Source organism: Panthera leo, chromosome A2 (genome assembly GCF_018350215.1).
Source record: "Panthera leo isolate Ple1 chromosome A2, P.leo_Ple1_pat1.1, whole genome shotgun sequence".
NCBI classification, from domain to species: domain Eukaryota; kingdom Metazoa; phylum Chordata; class Mammalia; order Carnivora; family Felidae; genus Panthera; species Panthera leo.
Genome location: NC_056680.1, coordinates 166078266 through 166096087, shown reverse-complemented (window position 1 = coordinate 166096087; position 17822 = coordinate 166078266). Strand labels below are relative to the sequence as shown.

Below are 17822 nucleotides of genomic sequence, written 5' to 3'. Positions count from 1 at the left end.
TTAAATGTTACTAATAGCTTCTAGTTAATTGGTCTTGATAGTCTTTTATCATAATATGCATCAGTTTTGTTACTGGATATTAATGGAGGTATTGTTTATAATATTAAAAAGCAGGGGTGCCTGGGTGGCTCAGTCGGTTAAGCGTCTCGCTCAATTTCGGCTCAGATCATGATCTCACTGTTTGTGAGATTGAGCCCCACGTAGATCTGCGACCCATAAGCACAGAACGTGCTTGGGATTCTTTCTCTCCCTCCCCCGCTTGCATGAGCGTGTGGGCTTGCTTTCTCAAAAAAATAAATAAAAGCAAACATTAAAGAAAAAAATCTAAGTGTTCAAAGTAAGAGATTTGCTTAATTAAATTTTGGTGGATCTGAACAGTGGAGTGCTTTTTTTTTTTTTTTTTTTTTTGCTATTTATAGATGATGATGTAGAAGAATATTTGTTGATAGAGAAAGATGTTGGAAAAATGCCTTCCTCTGGGTGGTAGGATTGATTAGAGGATATAAACATTGTTTTGGTGCTTGTGTAGTATTTCTGTAATGGAGATGTATTGCTTTTTTGTTACAAGAAAAAACTTACATTAAGGTTAAAAGTTTCATAACTCGTTGCTAAAATTGTTTTTATTTATTTTTTGTTCTTCTAATAGAAGCTGTTCTAATTCTGAACTTTACACAATACTTCCTATTCAAAAGCAACCTTGTAGTCTTTCCCTAAGGCTTCTGCTTTCTTGGTAGGATTTTTTGTTCTATAACTTGACAGCTGGATTAGGTCCTCAGTTCTACTGAAAGGTTGATTTTAACTTAGATTTGTCATTTAATATGGCTGAACTCTGATTGATTTTCTGTTTTAAATTCATGAAGTTTTTGGTGTGTGTGCTGAAAAGTGATAGATCATTTGCTTCATAGTATTATGTCGGATTTGGGGATATTTTGTGACCCCAGCAGATGGAGCTAGAAGTTAACGCATCCTGTGGCAATCTGGCAGTTCCCTTTGGTTTGGCTCGGTTTTAAACTAAGTATTCCAAACAAAACAAACCAAACAAACCCCCAACCCCCAAACCCCCAAAGACTATTCTAGGATCATTAAATAACCTTTGTTTAAGTTCAGATACTTCTTTGGGGAATAGGCACAGGACATCTTTCAAAAACACTGTCACTAATACTGATTTAGACAAACCACAAGGTTTTTGAATTTTTAGGGTTGTACTATTCTATTATATCGAAGCATGTCATTTTAGCTTTTTGAAGCAGAGAATTTTGACTAATATTTATTTTTATTTTATAAATGGATATGTAATAACATGTAATAAATCATATGATATATATGAGCCCTAACTTAAAATTAGGAAAGTTTTATCAAAGTTAATAGAATAACTCTAAAGGGATATTAACGTATATATGTCTGATATATGTTTGTAAGATGCTGGAAACTTACTACGTCTTACAAAGTTGCCAAGAATATAATTACTACTTAGGAATGTATATTAGATATATTGTTTTTCTACATATTAGATGTTCTTCTCATACTAACTTTAAATTTTATGTTATAGATTTGATAATTAAATTAGAATAAGCTAAGTCCGAAGCTTTCACATTTATTTACTCTGGTTAATAAACTTAATTTTTTGCATTTAATTATTTAGACTTTTAATAAATAAAAGATGGTTACCTATGTAGATGATTATCCTGTTAAGATAAGACCATCACCTTTCAAATTCTTTGTGTTAAGTGAGTATTTCTTGCAAAAATAAACAGCTGTGGTGGTTCTGTATCACTTTATACCCCTTTCTACAATTGTGGTTGTCAAAACCATTAGTGGTAATGTTGAGGCTCCTGGGAAAAGAGCAGTTGGGGGGAAAAGTTTAGATATATGCACATATATGTATTATATGTATATGCATATATAATGCATAACGTACATATTATATAATGTAAATAACACACACATACACATACATACACACACACGTCACATATATATCAAGTTCGGTACGTGAAAGTAGGCCTCTAAGTTCATGTCACGCTGAAGAGTTGGGATTCAGAATCTTTGTGATCGTACTCAGCATTGTCTGCACTCGCTCTGTAGACACCACTGCTTGTTGATACCTGTTGATAGCGATTTCTTTGTTTAGCTTTCTCTTACTATCTTCACTAAAATTTTTTAATGTCTATTTATTTTTGAGAGAGAGAGAGAGAGAGAGAGAGAGAGAGAGAGAAAGCGTGAGCAGGGGAGGGGCAGAGAGAGAGGGAGAACAGAATCCGAAGAACTGTGAGATCATGACCTGAGCCAAAATCAGACGCTTAACTGACTGGGCCACCCAGGTGCCCCAACTGTCTTCATTTTAAGTGTGTGGGTTAGAGTAGATACTTTTTCTGATTTGTGTTTTTGCCCAAGGCAGAGTTTTATTTCTTCACTTTTGATTTTCAGAGAAACATTTGAGCTTGTGTTGTCCCTGCATGAAAGGGGCATATATGATCAGAATGATGAATTCTGGAAGTATGTATGTTTATAACTCAACAACAATAAGAAAGTCTCATTCTGTGCTATGAATGATAGTTGATTGTTTCACACTACAAAAATTAAGTAAAAATTTTCACGCCATTGGAAAGGTATAGTGGATTCTAAGCATTCAAGGGTTTATATTCATGGGTGCAGCTATTTGAGAGAAAGCTTTGAGCTCCAAGTGGTAATTTGTGACTTGGCTGAGGCTGGGATTTGACCTGTGTAGTCACTGAGGCTAGTGAATAGAGTGGAAGGCAGGGCTGAGAGCCCAGATCGTATCCGCATCTCAGTGCAGTTTGGTCACCTCTGCCTTTATGCATTTTGTTGGAAGGTTACCTAACAGGGATTTGGAGAATTTTGAGTTTCACAAAGAGGTTTAAATATGTTTCATTGTTTTTAAGGATCTTTATGTGCTCCTTATGGAAAATTTAGAATATGTAGGAAAGCAGGAAGAAAAATCATCCCTGATTTTACTACATTTGCATTATTAATAATTTGGTGTATTTCTTTACAGTTTATTTTCTGTATCTACTTTTTTGTCATTTGTTTTTATATATTTTTAATGTCATGTGTATATAGGTTTTTGTTTTGTAAGCTTTTTGGGGTATAATTAATGAGAATAATTCTTTGGGAAAGGGGTGAGAGCTAATTTTAGCTGTAACTCACATTACATTCTTGTCTTTATCTGGTCAAATTGCTGGCGTGCATTAGAATTTTTCAATTTTTTGGAGCATTTGTGTTTTATGTTGAGACAGGGCAAGTGGGGGGAGGCACTGACATTTGTTTAGTATTTGGTATGTTATTTGTCTTCTTTAGGAGAGCCCTGTGAGTTAAGTTGTAGCCTATTTTATACACGAGGAAACAGAGCAGAAGTTCTTTTTCCAGGTCATATATAGCTGATAGATGCAAACTTAGATGTAAAGTGCCACTCACTCAGACATCTGCCATCGGGACTGGGAAGGTCTTTAAAACATTTTTTTTTAATGTTTATCCATTTTTGAGAGAGAGAAAAAGAGAGAGCGAGAGAGAGAGAGAGAGAGAGCGAGCACGTGCAGGGGAGGGGCAGAGAGAGAGGGAGACACGGAATCTGAAACAGGCTCTGGGCTCTGAGCTGTCAGCACAGAGCCCGACACAGGGCTCGAACCCACGAACCGTGAGATCGTGACCTGAGCTCAAGTTGGGAGCCAGGAGCCCCAAAAGTCTTTTAAATCATGAATAGTACGAATGCCTTGTTATGTCAGAGGATATTATAGTACGCAAAGTACATATACTGCATTCAGTGTTTTATTGAAGTTGGATTTGTTAAAACCTTTCTGTATTTGGTGTTTTAAGAAGGCTTGAATGGGGCCTCTGGGTGGCTCAGTCACCTGAGCGTCAGCCCCTTGATATTGGTTCAGGTCATGGTCCCAGGGTCTTGGGATTGAGCCCCGTATCAGGCTCTGTGCTGAGCATGGAGCCTGCTTGGGATTCTCTCTCTGTGTCTGTCTCCCTCTGCCCCTTCCCCTGCTCACATGCATGCACGCTCTTTCTTTCTCTCAAAAACAGGTAGGTGGGTGGGTAAATAAATAAATAAGAGCTTGGGTGTGGGGGCGCCTGGGTGTTTCATTTGGCTAAGCCTCCACTCTTGATTTCAGCTCAAGTTGTGACCTCACGGTCATGGGATCAAGTCTTGCACTGGGCCCCGCACAGAGCGTGGAGGCTGCTTGGGGTTCTCTGTCTCCCTCTCTCTCTGCCACTTCCCCACTCACGTTCTCTCTTACTCCCTCTCAAAGTAAATATTTTTTAAAAAGGCTTGGATGTACATGTGCATACATATAAACACATGTAGAAGTTTTTAATTCTGTCTTAATGTCTTACCAACTGATCAGAAGCTCACTTATGTTTTGTTTTACACAGATGGATAGAATTAATAGGCTGTCATATGCTCAGTTTAATCTTCAGTAAAATCTTATTAAACTGATTGCTCTTTTCAGCAGTATTTCAGCAATATTGCTGTTTTTACAAAATTCAAAATATTGTGCCTTTTTCATCCAGAATGTAAAGTGTGAGATACCATACAGCAATTCAGAAAGAGGACGAGATCTTGGATCTAATCCCCTCTCATTTGTAACTTCTGGAATTTGTGTGGCATTTATTTAACCTCTTTTAAAAAAGAGTTTGGTTTCTGGGTGGGTTGAACAAGGGATTCTCCAAGTTCTTTTTTGCTCCAAAATTATTTCTTTGTTATTCTTGGTGCATTAAAATAAAAGTAAACTTTTGCTTATTTTATTAAAAAAATTTTTTTTTTAATGTTTATTATTTTGAGAGTGAGCAGGGGAGGAGCAGAGAGAGAGGGAGACACAGAATCTGAAGCAGGCTCCAGGCTCTGAGCTGTCAGCACAGAGCCTGACTCGAACTCATGCGCCGTGGGATCATGACCTGAGCCAAAGTTGGATACTTAACCAACTGAGCCATCCAGGCGCCTCTAAACTTTAGCTTATTTTGAATCAAGTTTAATTTTAGAATCTTAAAAATGTTGTGTCTATGCTGCTTAAGTGTTTTGTTAAAATAAAGAGTTCTTTATTTAGACCATTACAAACAGGAAGAAATGTCCTTTTTATTGAAAGCAATTCTTTGAGAAGATAGAAAACATTTTTTTTTCGTAGGTGATGGTCTTTTTTTCTTTCTGAATCTAAGTTGAGGGTAACAGATATTGAATAGCATAATAAGAGCTTAACAAAGTGAGGCTTTGCAGTTATTTCATTATTATGTTTAATATGTTTTTATGACACCATCGTTTTATTAGAGTACACCTTCTAAATGTATCAAAGAATATAATGGAAAGGGTATAGAAAAAGGAGAAAAAAGAATAAGCTTGATGGTTCTGTGAAGGATCCTAGAGGCTCACTGTAGAATGTATACAGGAACAGTTAAATTTCAGGAATTTAGGGCAAGAGAGTAAAGAGAGTGGATATATCACAGGAGGGAACAATTTTATCTTGTAAGAGAAAACCAAGGCAAAGGAATTGAGGTTTAGGCTTTATTCTGTTGTTGAGTTGTGTGCTGAAACAATTTGAAAAAGGCACAAGGACATCAGTTAGTGTCTGGGAAATCAACTGGAAACAGTGGGTAACTACAGGTTAAAAACAATTTTTTAAAGATTAACAAATACATGAAGACAGTAAAGAATGCTCTGCTGTGCTGTTTTATGCCCAGAACTTTCCCTGTATTTTATCAAAAACTAAGCCTCAGGTGTGAAGTAAGAAAAATGAAAAAAAAATCAGCATTCAAGTGTTGGTAGAGAAACACTTTAAAAGCTAAATATAGTTTGGCCAAGATGGAGTAAGAGGGACCGTCTGTACCCTCTCACCTGCAACGACCAAGTGTTCGCGAAAACATAGGCAATGAAGAAGAGCGATTTAGGACAGATGAGTCCTGCAGCTGCTCCAGGGTGCTGCGGCGGGGTTGGGGGTGCAGGCTGCTGGGTGGAGTACTAGAAAGGAGAGAGACATCTTTTACAGATGGATAGAATCAATGGACTATCATATTCTCAGTTTCAGCGTTTCTCTTAGTAAGATCTTATTAAACTCATGTTCTTTTTTGGGGGGCGGGGGAGAAAGCTGAAATGAAGGTTTTCACAAGGTTGCATTCCTTTTTGGAGGCTCTGGGGAACAATTTGCTTCCAGGCTCCTTCAGGTTATGGGCTGAATTTGGTTCTTTGTGATTGTAAGCCTGAAGCCCTCCGTCGCGTGCCAGGTGGCTGGTCTTTGCCCCAGAGGCTGCCCACCTGTTATGTTTTCCATGTGACCCACCTCCAGCAAAGGTGGGTTGAGTTCCTCCCTGATTGACCCTTCTGCTGCTTCTCTCTGACTTCAGATCGAGAAAGTTCTCTGCTTCTAAATGGTCCAGTTGGGTAGGTTGCACCCACCTGGCCAATCTGAGATGCTCTCTTTATCTCCCTATATTAAAGTCCATAACCTTAATAATATATCTGCAGTCTTTTTGGCACGTATGCCGGATCAAATAGTGGCCCTCTCCTGTGCGCACCCCTCTTCCCCCATTCATGTCTACTTACGATCTCAGAATGTGGCCTTCTTTGGAAATAAAGTCTGCAGATGTAATTAGTGAAGATGAGGTCACACTGGATTAGGGTGAGCCCTGATCGAATTACTAGTATCCTTATAGGAAAATAAAACAGAGGCACAGACACATGAAGAAGGCCACGTGAAGCCGAAGGTCGAGATTGGACTGATGCATCTACATATAAGCCCAGGAATGCAGCTACCAGAAGAGATAGGGAAAGGTTCTTCCCTAGAGCCTTCAGAAGAGATATAGCCCTACTGATACCTTGATTTTGGACTTGTAACCTCCAGAACTGTGAGATAATAAATTTCTGGAAAAAAAAAATAAATTTCTGTTGGCAGAGGCTATGCGGTTTATGGTACTTTGTTAGAGCAGCCCTAGAAAACTAATAAATCATGGACTATAACATATTCACAGATTTTAGAGATTAAGATGTGGACATCTTTGGGGGGTTGCTCTGCCTACCTTGAGCCTGTAGCTGAGTACAAAGCAGAAAAATACAACCTATAATGATGAGAAAATAAATCACACACAATTGTTAGAGATTCAGAATTGGTAGATAAGAACGGTAATGCATTTCTTATAACCCTGTCTCATATGTTCCAGAAGCTAGAGGAGAGATGGACCATATTGAGACAGGGAATATATAAAAATAATCAAATCAGACTTCTGGAAATTAAACCTGTAATGTGTGACATGAAAATATATTGGATGGAATAAAAACCAGACAACATTGCAAAAGAGGTTAGTGAACATGAAGACATAGCCATAGAAAATTGTTCAAAAAAGAAAGACACAGAGGGGAAAAAAATGACTGAAAAACTGACCAGGGTATCAGTGATATAATTGATGTTCTTTTTAAAAAAATTTTTTTTAGCGTTTATTTATTTTTGAGAGAGAGAGAGAGAGAGCGCCAAGAAGAGGCAGAGAGAGAGAGGGAAACACAGAATCTGAAGCAGGCTCCAGACTCTGAGCTTTCAGCACAGAGCCTGACGCGGGGCTTGAGCCCATGAACCGTGAGATCATGACCTGAGCCGAAGTCCAGCACTTAACCGACTGAACCACCCAGGCACCCCGATATAATTGATGTCCTTAAAGAAGGGAGGATTAAGAAGAAATATTTGAAAAAGTAATGACTGAAAGATTTCAAGATTAGATGAAAACTATAAACCCTGATCTAAGAAGCTCAACTAGCCCTATGCACAAGAAAGATGAAGAAAACTATACCAAGATGCTTCAAATTGGTCAAAACCTGTGATAAAGAGAAAATCTTAAAAGCATTCAGAAAGGAAGACATAGAAAGTACAGAGGAACAATGGTAAGAATCAGCTTATCTCTTGGAAGAAATAATGCAAGCCAGATGACAGTGGAGCATCTTCACTGAAAAAAGCCTACTAACTTAGTTCTCAATCTAGTGAAGATATTTTTCCAAAACAAAGGCAAAATAAAGACAGTGTCAGATACACAAAAGGTAAAAATTCATCAGCAGACCTATACTACAAAAAATAAGGGAAGTCCTATAGGCAGAAGCAAATCGGTAGGAGATAGATATCTCAATCTACAAAGCAGAATGAAGAGCACTTCAGAAGTGGCAGTTGTAAAATATAAAAGTTTTTCTTTATTATATGTCTTAAAAAAATGTGTTATTTAGTTTTTGAGAGAGAGTGTAAACGGGGGAGGGACCGAGAGAGACGGCAACAGAGAATCTGAAGTGGGCTCTGTGCTCACGGGCTGACATCAGTGAGCCTGATGTGGGGCTTGCACTCATGAACCGTGAGATCGTGACCTGAGCTACAGTTGGATGCTCAACTGACTGAGCCATTCAAGTGCCCCTTTTTATTATATAAGTCTTTTAAAAAGATAATTGGCTGTTTAAAAAATAGTAATGTGTTGTGATTTTATAATCTGCACAGGTAAAATGCATGACAACAATAGCACAAAGGAAGAAGGAAAGAAATGGAAATACACTTTTTAAGGTTATTCTGTACATGAAGTAGTGTATCACTTGAAAGCAGATTGTGATGAGGTAAGGTGTATGTGATAAACCTGCAAATAACCCTAAAATAGCTCAACAAAGAGATAGAGTTAGTAAGCAACTGTAAGAAAGAATGGAATCATAAAAAGTTAATCCAAAGGCACGCAGGAAAAGAAGAAAAAGGGAAGATAAATGGGACAAATGGAAAACAAAGAGCAAACTGATAGACTTAAACCTGACCATATCAGTAAACATTAATGGTCTAAACACTCCAATTAAAGGGCAGAGACTGGGAGTGCCTGGTTGGCTCAGCTGGAAGGGCATGCGACTCTTGATTTTAGGGTTGTGAGTTTGAGTCCCACGTTGGGTGTGAGATTACTTATAAATAAATAAATAAATAAATAAGTAAGGTTGTGAGTTTGAGTCCCACATTGGGTGTAAAGATTACTTAAAAATAAATAAACATAAATAAATCTAAAAAAAAGGCAGAAATTGTCAGAATGAGTAAAAAGTAAAGACTCAAGTATGTGCTGCCTACAGAAAACCCATTTTATTTTTATTTATTTATTTTTTTTTTTTAAATTTTTTTTCAACGTTTTTTATTTATTTTGGGGACAGAGAGAGACAGAGCATGAACGGGGGAGGGGCAGAGAGAGAGGGAGACACAGAATCGGAAACAGGCTCCAGGCTCCAAGCCATCAGCCCAGAGCCTGACGCGGGGCTCGAACTCACAGACCGCGAGATCGTGACCTGGCTGAAGTCGGACGCTTAACCGACTGCGCCACCCAGGCGCCCCCAGAAAACCCATTTTAATATAAAGGCATGAATAGGCTTGGAGCAATAGGAGAAAAAAGGTATACCATCCTAATTGTAATAAAAAGAAAGGTGGAATAGTTACATTATCATTAGAAAAAGGTATCGATTTTGCTAGGCATAAATAAGATCATTTCATCATGATGAGGGAGTTCATTTATCAAAACATAATAAACATTATCTACCTAATAAGTAGCTATTAAATGCATCAAGGAAAAGCTTACAGAAATGAAAGGATTAATAGTCAAAATCATAGTATTATTCAGATTTATTGCTGCTCTCTTTTTAATAATTGATAGAACAAATTAGGAAAAAATTAACAAGATGGAAAATTTGAATAACACTCTTAATTTGGCCTAACTAATTTTGCATTTATAGAACTCTCTGCCCAACAGTAGTAGAATATACATTATTTTCAAGTACCCTAGGCACATTTATCAGGAGAGCCCATATTCTTTGCCTATTTAGTCTCAGTACTTTTAGAAGAATTTAAGTCATACAAAATATGTTCTCTAATGACTGAAATTAAATGGGAAACCAGGAACAGAAACATAGACAATCCCTCAATTATTTGATAACTAAATAACTAGTAGGTCAAAGAAGAAATCGAAAGGGAAATTTGAAAGTACTTTGAACTAATAAGCATTTAAAACATATGAAAATTTATAGTACTAAAATGCCTGAAGCAGAAAAAGAAAAAAAAGGTCTCAAATCAGTGCCCACAATTTCCACCTTAAGAAACCGGGAAGAGGAAATGAATTCCAAATTAAGAAGATTGGAAGTAAAAAAAAAAAGATAAGAGTAGAAATCAATGAAATGGAAAACAGAGAAAATATAGAGAAAGTGATAAGATCAATAAAATTGATAAAGCTGCAGCCAGAGTGGTCAACAACAACAAAAGACACCAATTACCAATATCAAGAATGAGAGAGATGACATCACTATGGATTCTACAGGTATTAAAAGGGTTATTAGTGCACATTGTAAACACCTTATGCCAATACAACCCCTTAGAGAAATGGAAAAATTTGAAAGGCAGAAATTACGAAATGGAAAAATTTGAAAGGCAGAAATTACTCAAGTCTCTCAGACATTGTAGAAATGTTACAAACATTCTCACAAATAAAATTCTAGGCCAAGAAGACTTAACTGTCACTTCTACCAAATATTTGAGGAAGAAGCAATACCAGTTCTATACACTCTTTCAGAAAATTGAAACTGAGGGAGTACTTACTAATTCATTGTGCCCAGCATTACCCTGATTCCAAAACCAGACAGACATTACATGAAAAGAAAACTACAGACCGGTATCCCTCATGAACACAAATGCATAAATTCTAAACAAAATTTAGTAAATCAAATGTGACGATATATGAAAAGGATAATACATCATGACTTGAAAAATCAATGTAATTTACCATATTCCAACGCTAAAAAAGAAAAGTCAGCACATGCAGAAGAGCAAAATTCAGCATCCATTTTTGATAAAATCTCAGCAAACTAGGCATGAAAGGGAATTTAATTTCTTCATCCTAGTAAAGAGCATCTGTAAAAACCCTACAGATAACATCATGCTTAGTAGTAAACTGAATGCTTTTCCCTGAGAATAGAAACAAGGCAAGGATATCCCCTCTCACCACTTCTGTTCATTATTCTGAATTCTGGTGATTTTTAGAAAATAAAGGACATTGATGTTGGAAAGGAAAAAGTGAAGCTGTATTAACAGATGAGATGGCTGTCTATATAGAAATTGTGATGGAATATATTATTAAAAAGCTATTAGAATCAATGAGTTTACAGTGTTGCAGGATACATGATAAATACACAAAACTCAGTTGCATTTCTATATATGTACTAACCATGAATAATTGGAAATTGGTTAAAAAAAACAAGTGCCATTTGTATACAGTAGCATCAGAAATATGATGTATTTAGGGATGTGTGAGACCTATATACTATACACTATTAAAACTCTGCTGACAAAACTTAAAGAATACCACAATAAATGGAGAGATATATCATGTTCATTGAGCAGAAGACAATGTTAAGATGTCACGTCTCCCCATATTGGTCTGTAGATTCAATGCAATCTCATTCAGAATCCTAGCAGCCCTCCCCCCTCACCCCGCCCCCACTGTTTTGGGGGTAGAAATTGAAAACCTGATCTGAAATTCAGATGGGAATTCAAAGGACTTACGATAGCCAAAACAACTTTGAAAGATAACAAAATTGGAAGACTTACTACCCAACTCGAAGACTGTTTTAAGGCCATATTAATCAAGATGGTGTGGTATCACCATAACAATAAATAGATCGACTTGATGAAATAGAGGATCCAGGAATATATCTACACATATATTGTCAATTTACTTCCAACGAAGGTGCAAAGGCGATTTGGTGGAAAAAGGGTAATCTTTTCTACAAATGGTGTTGGACTAATTGGATAATCATAGACAAAAACTGAACTTCAGTCCATACCTGGCACCATGTACAAAAAGTGATTCAAAGGGATCGTAGGTCTAAATGTAAATCTTAAAACTGTAACCCCTGTAGAAAGAAACATAGGAGGAAGTCTTTATGAGACTGGGATACACCATAATTTCTTGTCTAAAGCATGGTCTGTAAAAGAAAAAGTTGATAAATTGGACTTTGTCAAAAGAAATTTTGTTCTTTGAAAGATAACTTGTTTAAAAGGGTGAAAAGACAATCTACAGATGGGGTTAAAATATCGGCAAATTATGTGCCTGATAGAGGACTTGTATTCAGAGTATATAAAGAGCTTGCCAAACTCAATAGTAAGTAAACAAACAATCTAATGAAACAGTAAGCAACAGACTTGAAGAGACACTTTCACCAAAGAAGATAGAAATGGATGACAGATAAGTTCATAAAGATGTTCACGTCATTATTTATTGATTAGGGAAATGCAAATTAAGTATTTTTTTTTTTAAGTTTATTTATTTTGTGTGAGAGAGGGAGAGGGAGAACACATGAGCTGGGGAAGGGCAGAGAGAGGATCTGTCAGTGCAGAGCCTGACTCGGGGCTTTGACTCATGAACGGTGAGGTCATGACCTGAGCCCAAAGGAAGAGTTGGACGCTTAACCAACTGAGCCACTCAGGTGCCCCGAGAAATGCAAATCAAAGCAGTAAGGAGACACTGCTGTGCACCTGTTAGAATGGCTGAGACTGAAAAGACTGTCTATACCATATATATTTTTTTAAAGATTATTTAAATTGAGAGAGAGTGAGCATGTGTGGGAGCACAAGCGGGAGAGGGAAAGAGAGAGAAGAGAGAGAATCCCAAGCAGGTTCTGTGATGCCAGCACAGAGCCTAACGTGGGGGGCTTGATCTCAGGCACCGTGAGATCTTGACCTGAGCTGAAATCAAGAGTCGATGCTTCACCGACCTGAGCCCCCTAGTCGCCCCTGCCCACACCATATTTTGGTGAAAACAGAGGGTTTGTGTTTTGTTCATTACTGTGTTGCCAGTGCTTGGGACAGTGCCTTCTAAATGAGGTCGTTGAAATAACATCAGTTGCCCATGTTCAAGAGCACTGAATTAGAGTTTCAGGCAATAGATTGAGTTTATACTTAGCATAATTTTATCTTTAACTCTTGATTTTATAAATACCATAGGCTTTATTTTGAAAATCCATTTTATTAAAAAAATTTTTTTAAGTTTATTTGTTTAAGCAGTCTCTACACCAAATGTGGGGCTCAAACTCACGACCTTGAGATCAAGAGCCACATGCTGTACTGACTGAGCTAGCCAGGTGCTCCTGAAAATCACTTTTAAATTTGAGTGTTTTACCTAAAAAAGATGTATAAAGGTGTGAGATATTTGGCCACATATAATCCCAAAGACAGACTTAAAGTCTTCTTTTTCTAAATCTGTTTTCATTATAGTTTCAGTAGCTTTTTATTGTGACTGTAGAATAATACAGAATGTGGGGTGCCTGGTGGCTCAGTTGGTTAAGCATCTGACTCTTGATTTGAGCTCAGGTCATGATCTCAGGGTTATGAGATTGAGCCCCAAGTTGGGATCCTCTCTCTCCCTCTCTCCCTGCCCCTCCCCTACTCTCTCTCTCTCTCTCTCTCGCTCTGTCTCTCTCTCTCTCACTCTGTCTCTCTCTCTCTCGCTCTGTCTCTCTCTCAAAATAGATAAATAAATAAACCTTTAAAAAAAAAAAATACAGAATGTGCCAAAACAGAAAACGGTGATAGGAGCTTGCCTACCTCTCTTACATTTTCTTTCCCACTTAGAATTGCTTACTAACACTTCCGTGTTGTGGTGGTTCTTAAAAATCCCAGGAATTAGCTCTGCCAGGGGCAGGCTCTGCAACCTTAGCAAGGTAGCTAGCCAGCCTCTGCCTCTGTCCTGTTGTACTGCTGTGAGGGGTACGTGAGTTTGTATAATCCCAGTAAATCACTTAAAATAGTGCCTGGCACAGAAGGGCTCCGCAAATGCTGATTATTAATTTAGGGTTTTCATTAGATTTGACTTAAATGATATTATGCATGTAACATGTCTGGTAGAGTACCTGGCATTTACTAAGTGTTCAGTATAGACTAGTGCCTATAAATATTCAGGTGCCAGTATGTCTAAAGAGACTGTATCTTTAGATCTCTGCATTTGTCATCTCTTTAGTGAATTTGTTTAGGACACAAGGAAGAATGTTTCTAGTTTCTGTGTTAGCTTCTCCTAATAGGTACAGGTTACAAAGTTGCACGAATTTTAAATATGAATTTATTGATGCTCCTGGGTGGCTCAGTCGGTTAAGCATCGGACTTGGGCTCAGGTCACGATCGCAGTTCGTTGAGTTGGAGCCCCACGTCGGGCTCTGTGCTCACAGCTCAGAGCCTGGAGCCTGCTTCCGATTCTGTGTCTCCTTCTCTCTCTGCCCCTCCCCCTCTTGTGTTCTGTGTCTGTCTCAAAAAAATAAACATTAAAAAGTGTTTTTAAATATGAAATTATTTTCTCATCTCTAAGTGTAGGTGATTTGTTAGGCTACTCTCCAAGTTGATGTTTATTTTTATTAAAAAGTATGCATCTTTGACTAATATCATAATGTAGCATAATAATTTTTTTTTAAAGGCCTGTCTCTAATCTTTCTTCTTTTTGTTCCCTCTTTATAGGTCTGTGGAATCTTGCTTCCCTCTTTTCCAACCTCTGTTTATTTGTGCTGATGCCCTTTGCCTTTTTCTTCCTGGAATCAGAGGGTTTTGCTGGCCTGAAAAAGGTAAAGTGAATCATGTTTTGGAATTAAATCTGTCAAGTTAAGAAGCATGTGTCATTCATGTTAAACTTGTGAAAGTGGGCTTGAACAACCATTTGATTGAAATACAAAAAGTTTAATTAGTAATAATAGCAATGTGTTATTAATATTAATAATGCTAACAATAGAATTAATAATAGTGCATATTGAATGATCTTGTGTGTCCACAGGGAGGAAGTTGTCTTTTGACTTTTGGATGTTTTTATAGTATGTGCAAACGTGGTAGAATACTTGTTTGTAGGGAATAAAGCTGACAACATAGCTGTTCTTAGGCTGTCTCATTTAGTTTAAAGAATGACATAAGGGACGCCTGGGGGGCTCAGTCCGTTGGGCGTTCGACTTCAGCTCAGGGCATGATCTCGCGGTCTGTGAGTTCGAGCCCCGTGTCGGGCTCTGTGCTGACAGCTCAGAGCCTGAGCCTGCTTTGGATTCTGTGTCTCCCTCTCTCTCTCTGTCCCTCCCCCCGCTCATGCTCTGTCTCTCTCTCTGTGTCAAAAATAAATAAACATTAAAAAAAAATAAAAAGGAATGACATGAAATCTTAAGATCTTAAAACATATCTTGATGTAAAAGTTATTTCACTTCCACTTTTTTTCAGAGAGTAGCATGCTATAAAATCCAACATGCTCCTTTAGATAGTCAAATTCTCAAGACTGTTGAGTTACTGATCTTAGTGAATGTGAGAGATTAGGAAAGAGCAAAACAAGAGACTTTGCATCTTTTTTTTTTTTTAATTTATTCATTTATTTTGAGAGAGAGAGAGAGAGCAAGCAGGGGAGGGGCAGAAAGAGAGGGGAGAGAGAGAATCCCAAGCGGGCTCCGCACTGTCAGCACAGAACCTGACACAGGGCTTCAACTCAAAAACCGTGAGATCATGACCTGAGCTGAAATCAAGAGTCAGACGCTTGACCAGTTGAGCTCCCCAGGCGCCCCAAGAGACTGCATCTTAAACAATCAGTCCAGACCGTATCGGTGGTAATAACTTCAGCTGTCTTTGAAAATAACATTTTAAAACGGAAAGAATGATATTTCTGTTTATAGCTTGTGGAGTTCTTTGCTATAGACATTTGGAATACAATACAAAGATTTAAATAGTTAATACTTTTTGGTAAAAGTGAGTTCTTGCATTACAGTTTATTTATAGACATGTTACGCCTTTTTAAGTGGTTAGTTCTGTTTGTATTGTGATAGACGAAGTGGAAGTATGCCTATGCATCTTGTTGTTGAACAATACTATAACGCCAATTAAATGAATTTGGCAAGGAAAGCCATAAACTGAATTTTTATTACTTTTTATTTCATATAACTTTTTGTAGTTTCTTAGGAATGAAACTGTTTAGTCTAACATTTTGATGAGTCTTCTGATTTTAATCTTTTATTTTATTTATTTTATTTTTTTAATGTTTATTTATTTTTGAGACAGAGAGAGACAGAGCATGAACGGGGGAGGGTCAGAGAGAGGGAGACACAGAATCTGAAACAGGCTCCAGGCTCTGAGCTGTCAGCACAGAGCCCGACGCGGGGCTTGAACTCACGAACCGCTAGATCACGACCTGAGCCGAAGTCGAACGCTTAACTGACTGAGCCACCCAGGCGCCCCGAGTCTTCTGATTTTAAACCTTAAGTGCCACACTTTTTAGGTTTGTGTGTTGAAGGGTACCAGGAAAGAGTCACTGAGAGGCGATAAAGTGTCATTTTCGTGGATGCACCTTTCTGCTTTCCGGATGTTATTCCATACTTTAATAGTTTGAAGCTGCAAAGTCACAGTTGATTTCGTGTTTAGTAAAGGTACCGCGATCAGAACGGAATGTAAACTATTACGTTGAAGAGGGCTGGTAGGAATGAACATCGAGAAGAAGTGATGTCATTGAGACACTTGAGAAAGCAATTTCTGTGTAATTTTAGAGCCAAAGCTTTTGATGGCTTTTCTTTCATTCAGCAGAGTTTTACTGAGCACCTACTGAGTAGTAGTCACTGTGCTACTACTATAGGGCCTTGCTGGGGACAGGACTGAAAAGGCAGGGCTTCTGCCTCCAAGGGATAGACAGAGGGAGGAAGAAACGGTGCAAACAAACAGATGCAGCCCCATGAACTTTCAGACCGCCAGCCGCAAGGGGAGGCGCCGAGAGGAGCGGGGTCTCCATTCGCCTCGGGAACTGGGGAAGGCTTTTGGCCGGAGGAGTCAGCCCGCACTTGAGCTGAGTCTTGAAGGACGAGCAGGCTGCTGCTGGAATGTGGCGCCCCTGGCTTGAGCAGAGGCACGCACTGTGACTGAATTGAGGGAATGCGGACACTTAGCTCAAGAATGGAGAGTTGGGGAGAGATCAGGGTGCGCGGAAGCTTGTTGGGGTCCAGTTCCGAAGGGCTCGGTTCTTCTCTCTGCCAGTCGGTTTGCATTTTGTGCTACAGATGACAGGGAGTTGGCAAAGGAATTTTGAAAAAGATTTTCGCATCTACTGTCTTATTTAAGTATGGAGACAAATACACATGTCAGAGTTGAAACATATGTCACTGAGGAAGGAGTACATGCACCACACGATGGGAAGAGCTGTGTTTTGTAGAGATGTCACCATACTGAATCAGTCACGCACCTCGTTCTGGTAACAGAGTGTTTCAGCGTGTGCCATTAACCTCGCTCTGTTGATGTTGCTGTAAATATGCAGATTGTTCTTTCTTCCCGTCTCTGTCTCATGTGTAATCTTGCCAAGCACAAAAACAACTGGTAAAGCTCAGTGTTGAATGTATTTTCATATTTGGCATTATTGATGTCTTTACCTAATTTATACTTTCTATAAAATTCTAGTTACATAGGTTATTTTAAAAAACAGTGTGTAGTGTGGACAGACCCCTTGTCTCCAAATTATTTTCCTCCCTTGCTGTGAACTAACCAACTCAAAGAGGGACGTGGCTAAAGTTATTGGAGCAGAATTACCAACTATCTCTAGAATTAGAAAAAACGGACACAAACCCCAGTGACATGTCACTGTTCTCTTGTTCCCTCTCACAAACTAAGGTCAGAGGGGAGAAGCAGCTTGAGGAAGGATTAAGAAGGTAACTGAAGATACTTCACACCTACAATTGTACAGCATTCTTTCCTCTAAGTTTTTTACTTCTGGTCTCCTGTACACACTCAAAAGAATATTTTTTTCTAAGTGCATCTTTGACTACGTTAGTCTTCTCAGAATCCCTCATG

The 17822-nt window shown here is 38.3% G+C and overlaps 1 protein-coding gene across 10 annotated transcripts in view; it reads left to right on the top strand.

Moving 5' to 3' along the window:
* Positions 1–17822, top strand: part of LMBR1 (limb development membrane protein 1) — a 151653-nt gene that overhangs the window by 50844 nt on the left and 82987 nt on the right. For 9 of the 10 annotated variants that reach the window (XR_006199427.1, XR_006199426.1, XR_006199429.1 and 6 more), the window contains one exon: positions 14490–14593. Coding sequence is in view for 7 of the 10 variants with exons in the window: in XM_042927218.1 (XP_042783152.1) it covers positions 14490–14593 (104 nt within the window). In the remaining 3 variants the exon portion in view is untranslated. Of the gene's footprint in view, positions 1–8477; positions 8591–14489; positions 14594–17822 lie in introns of all 10 variants that reach the window. The other variant, XM_042927223.1, reaches the window with a different exon arrangement.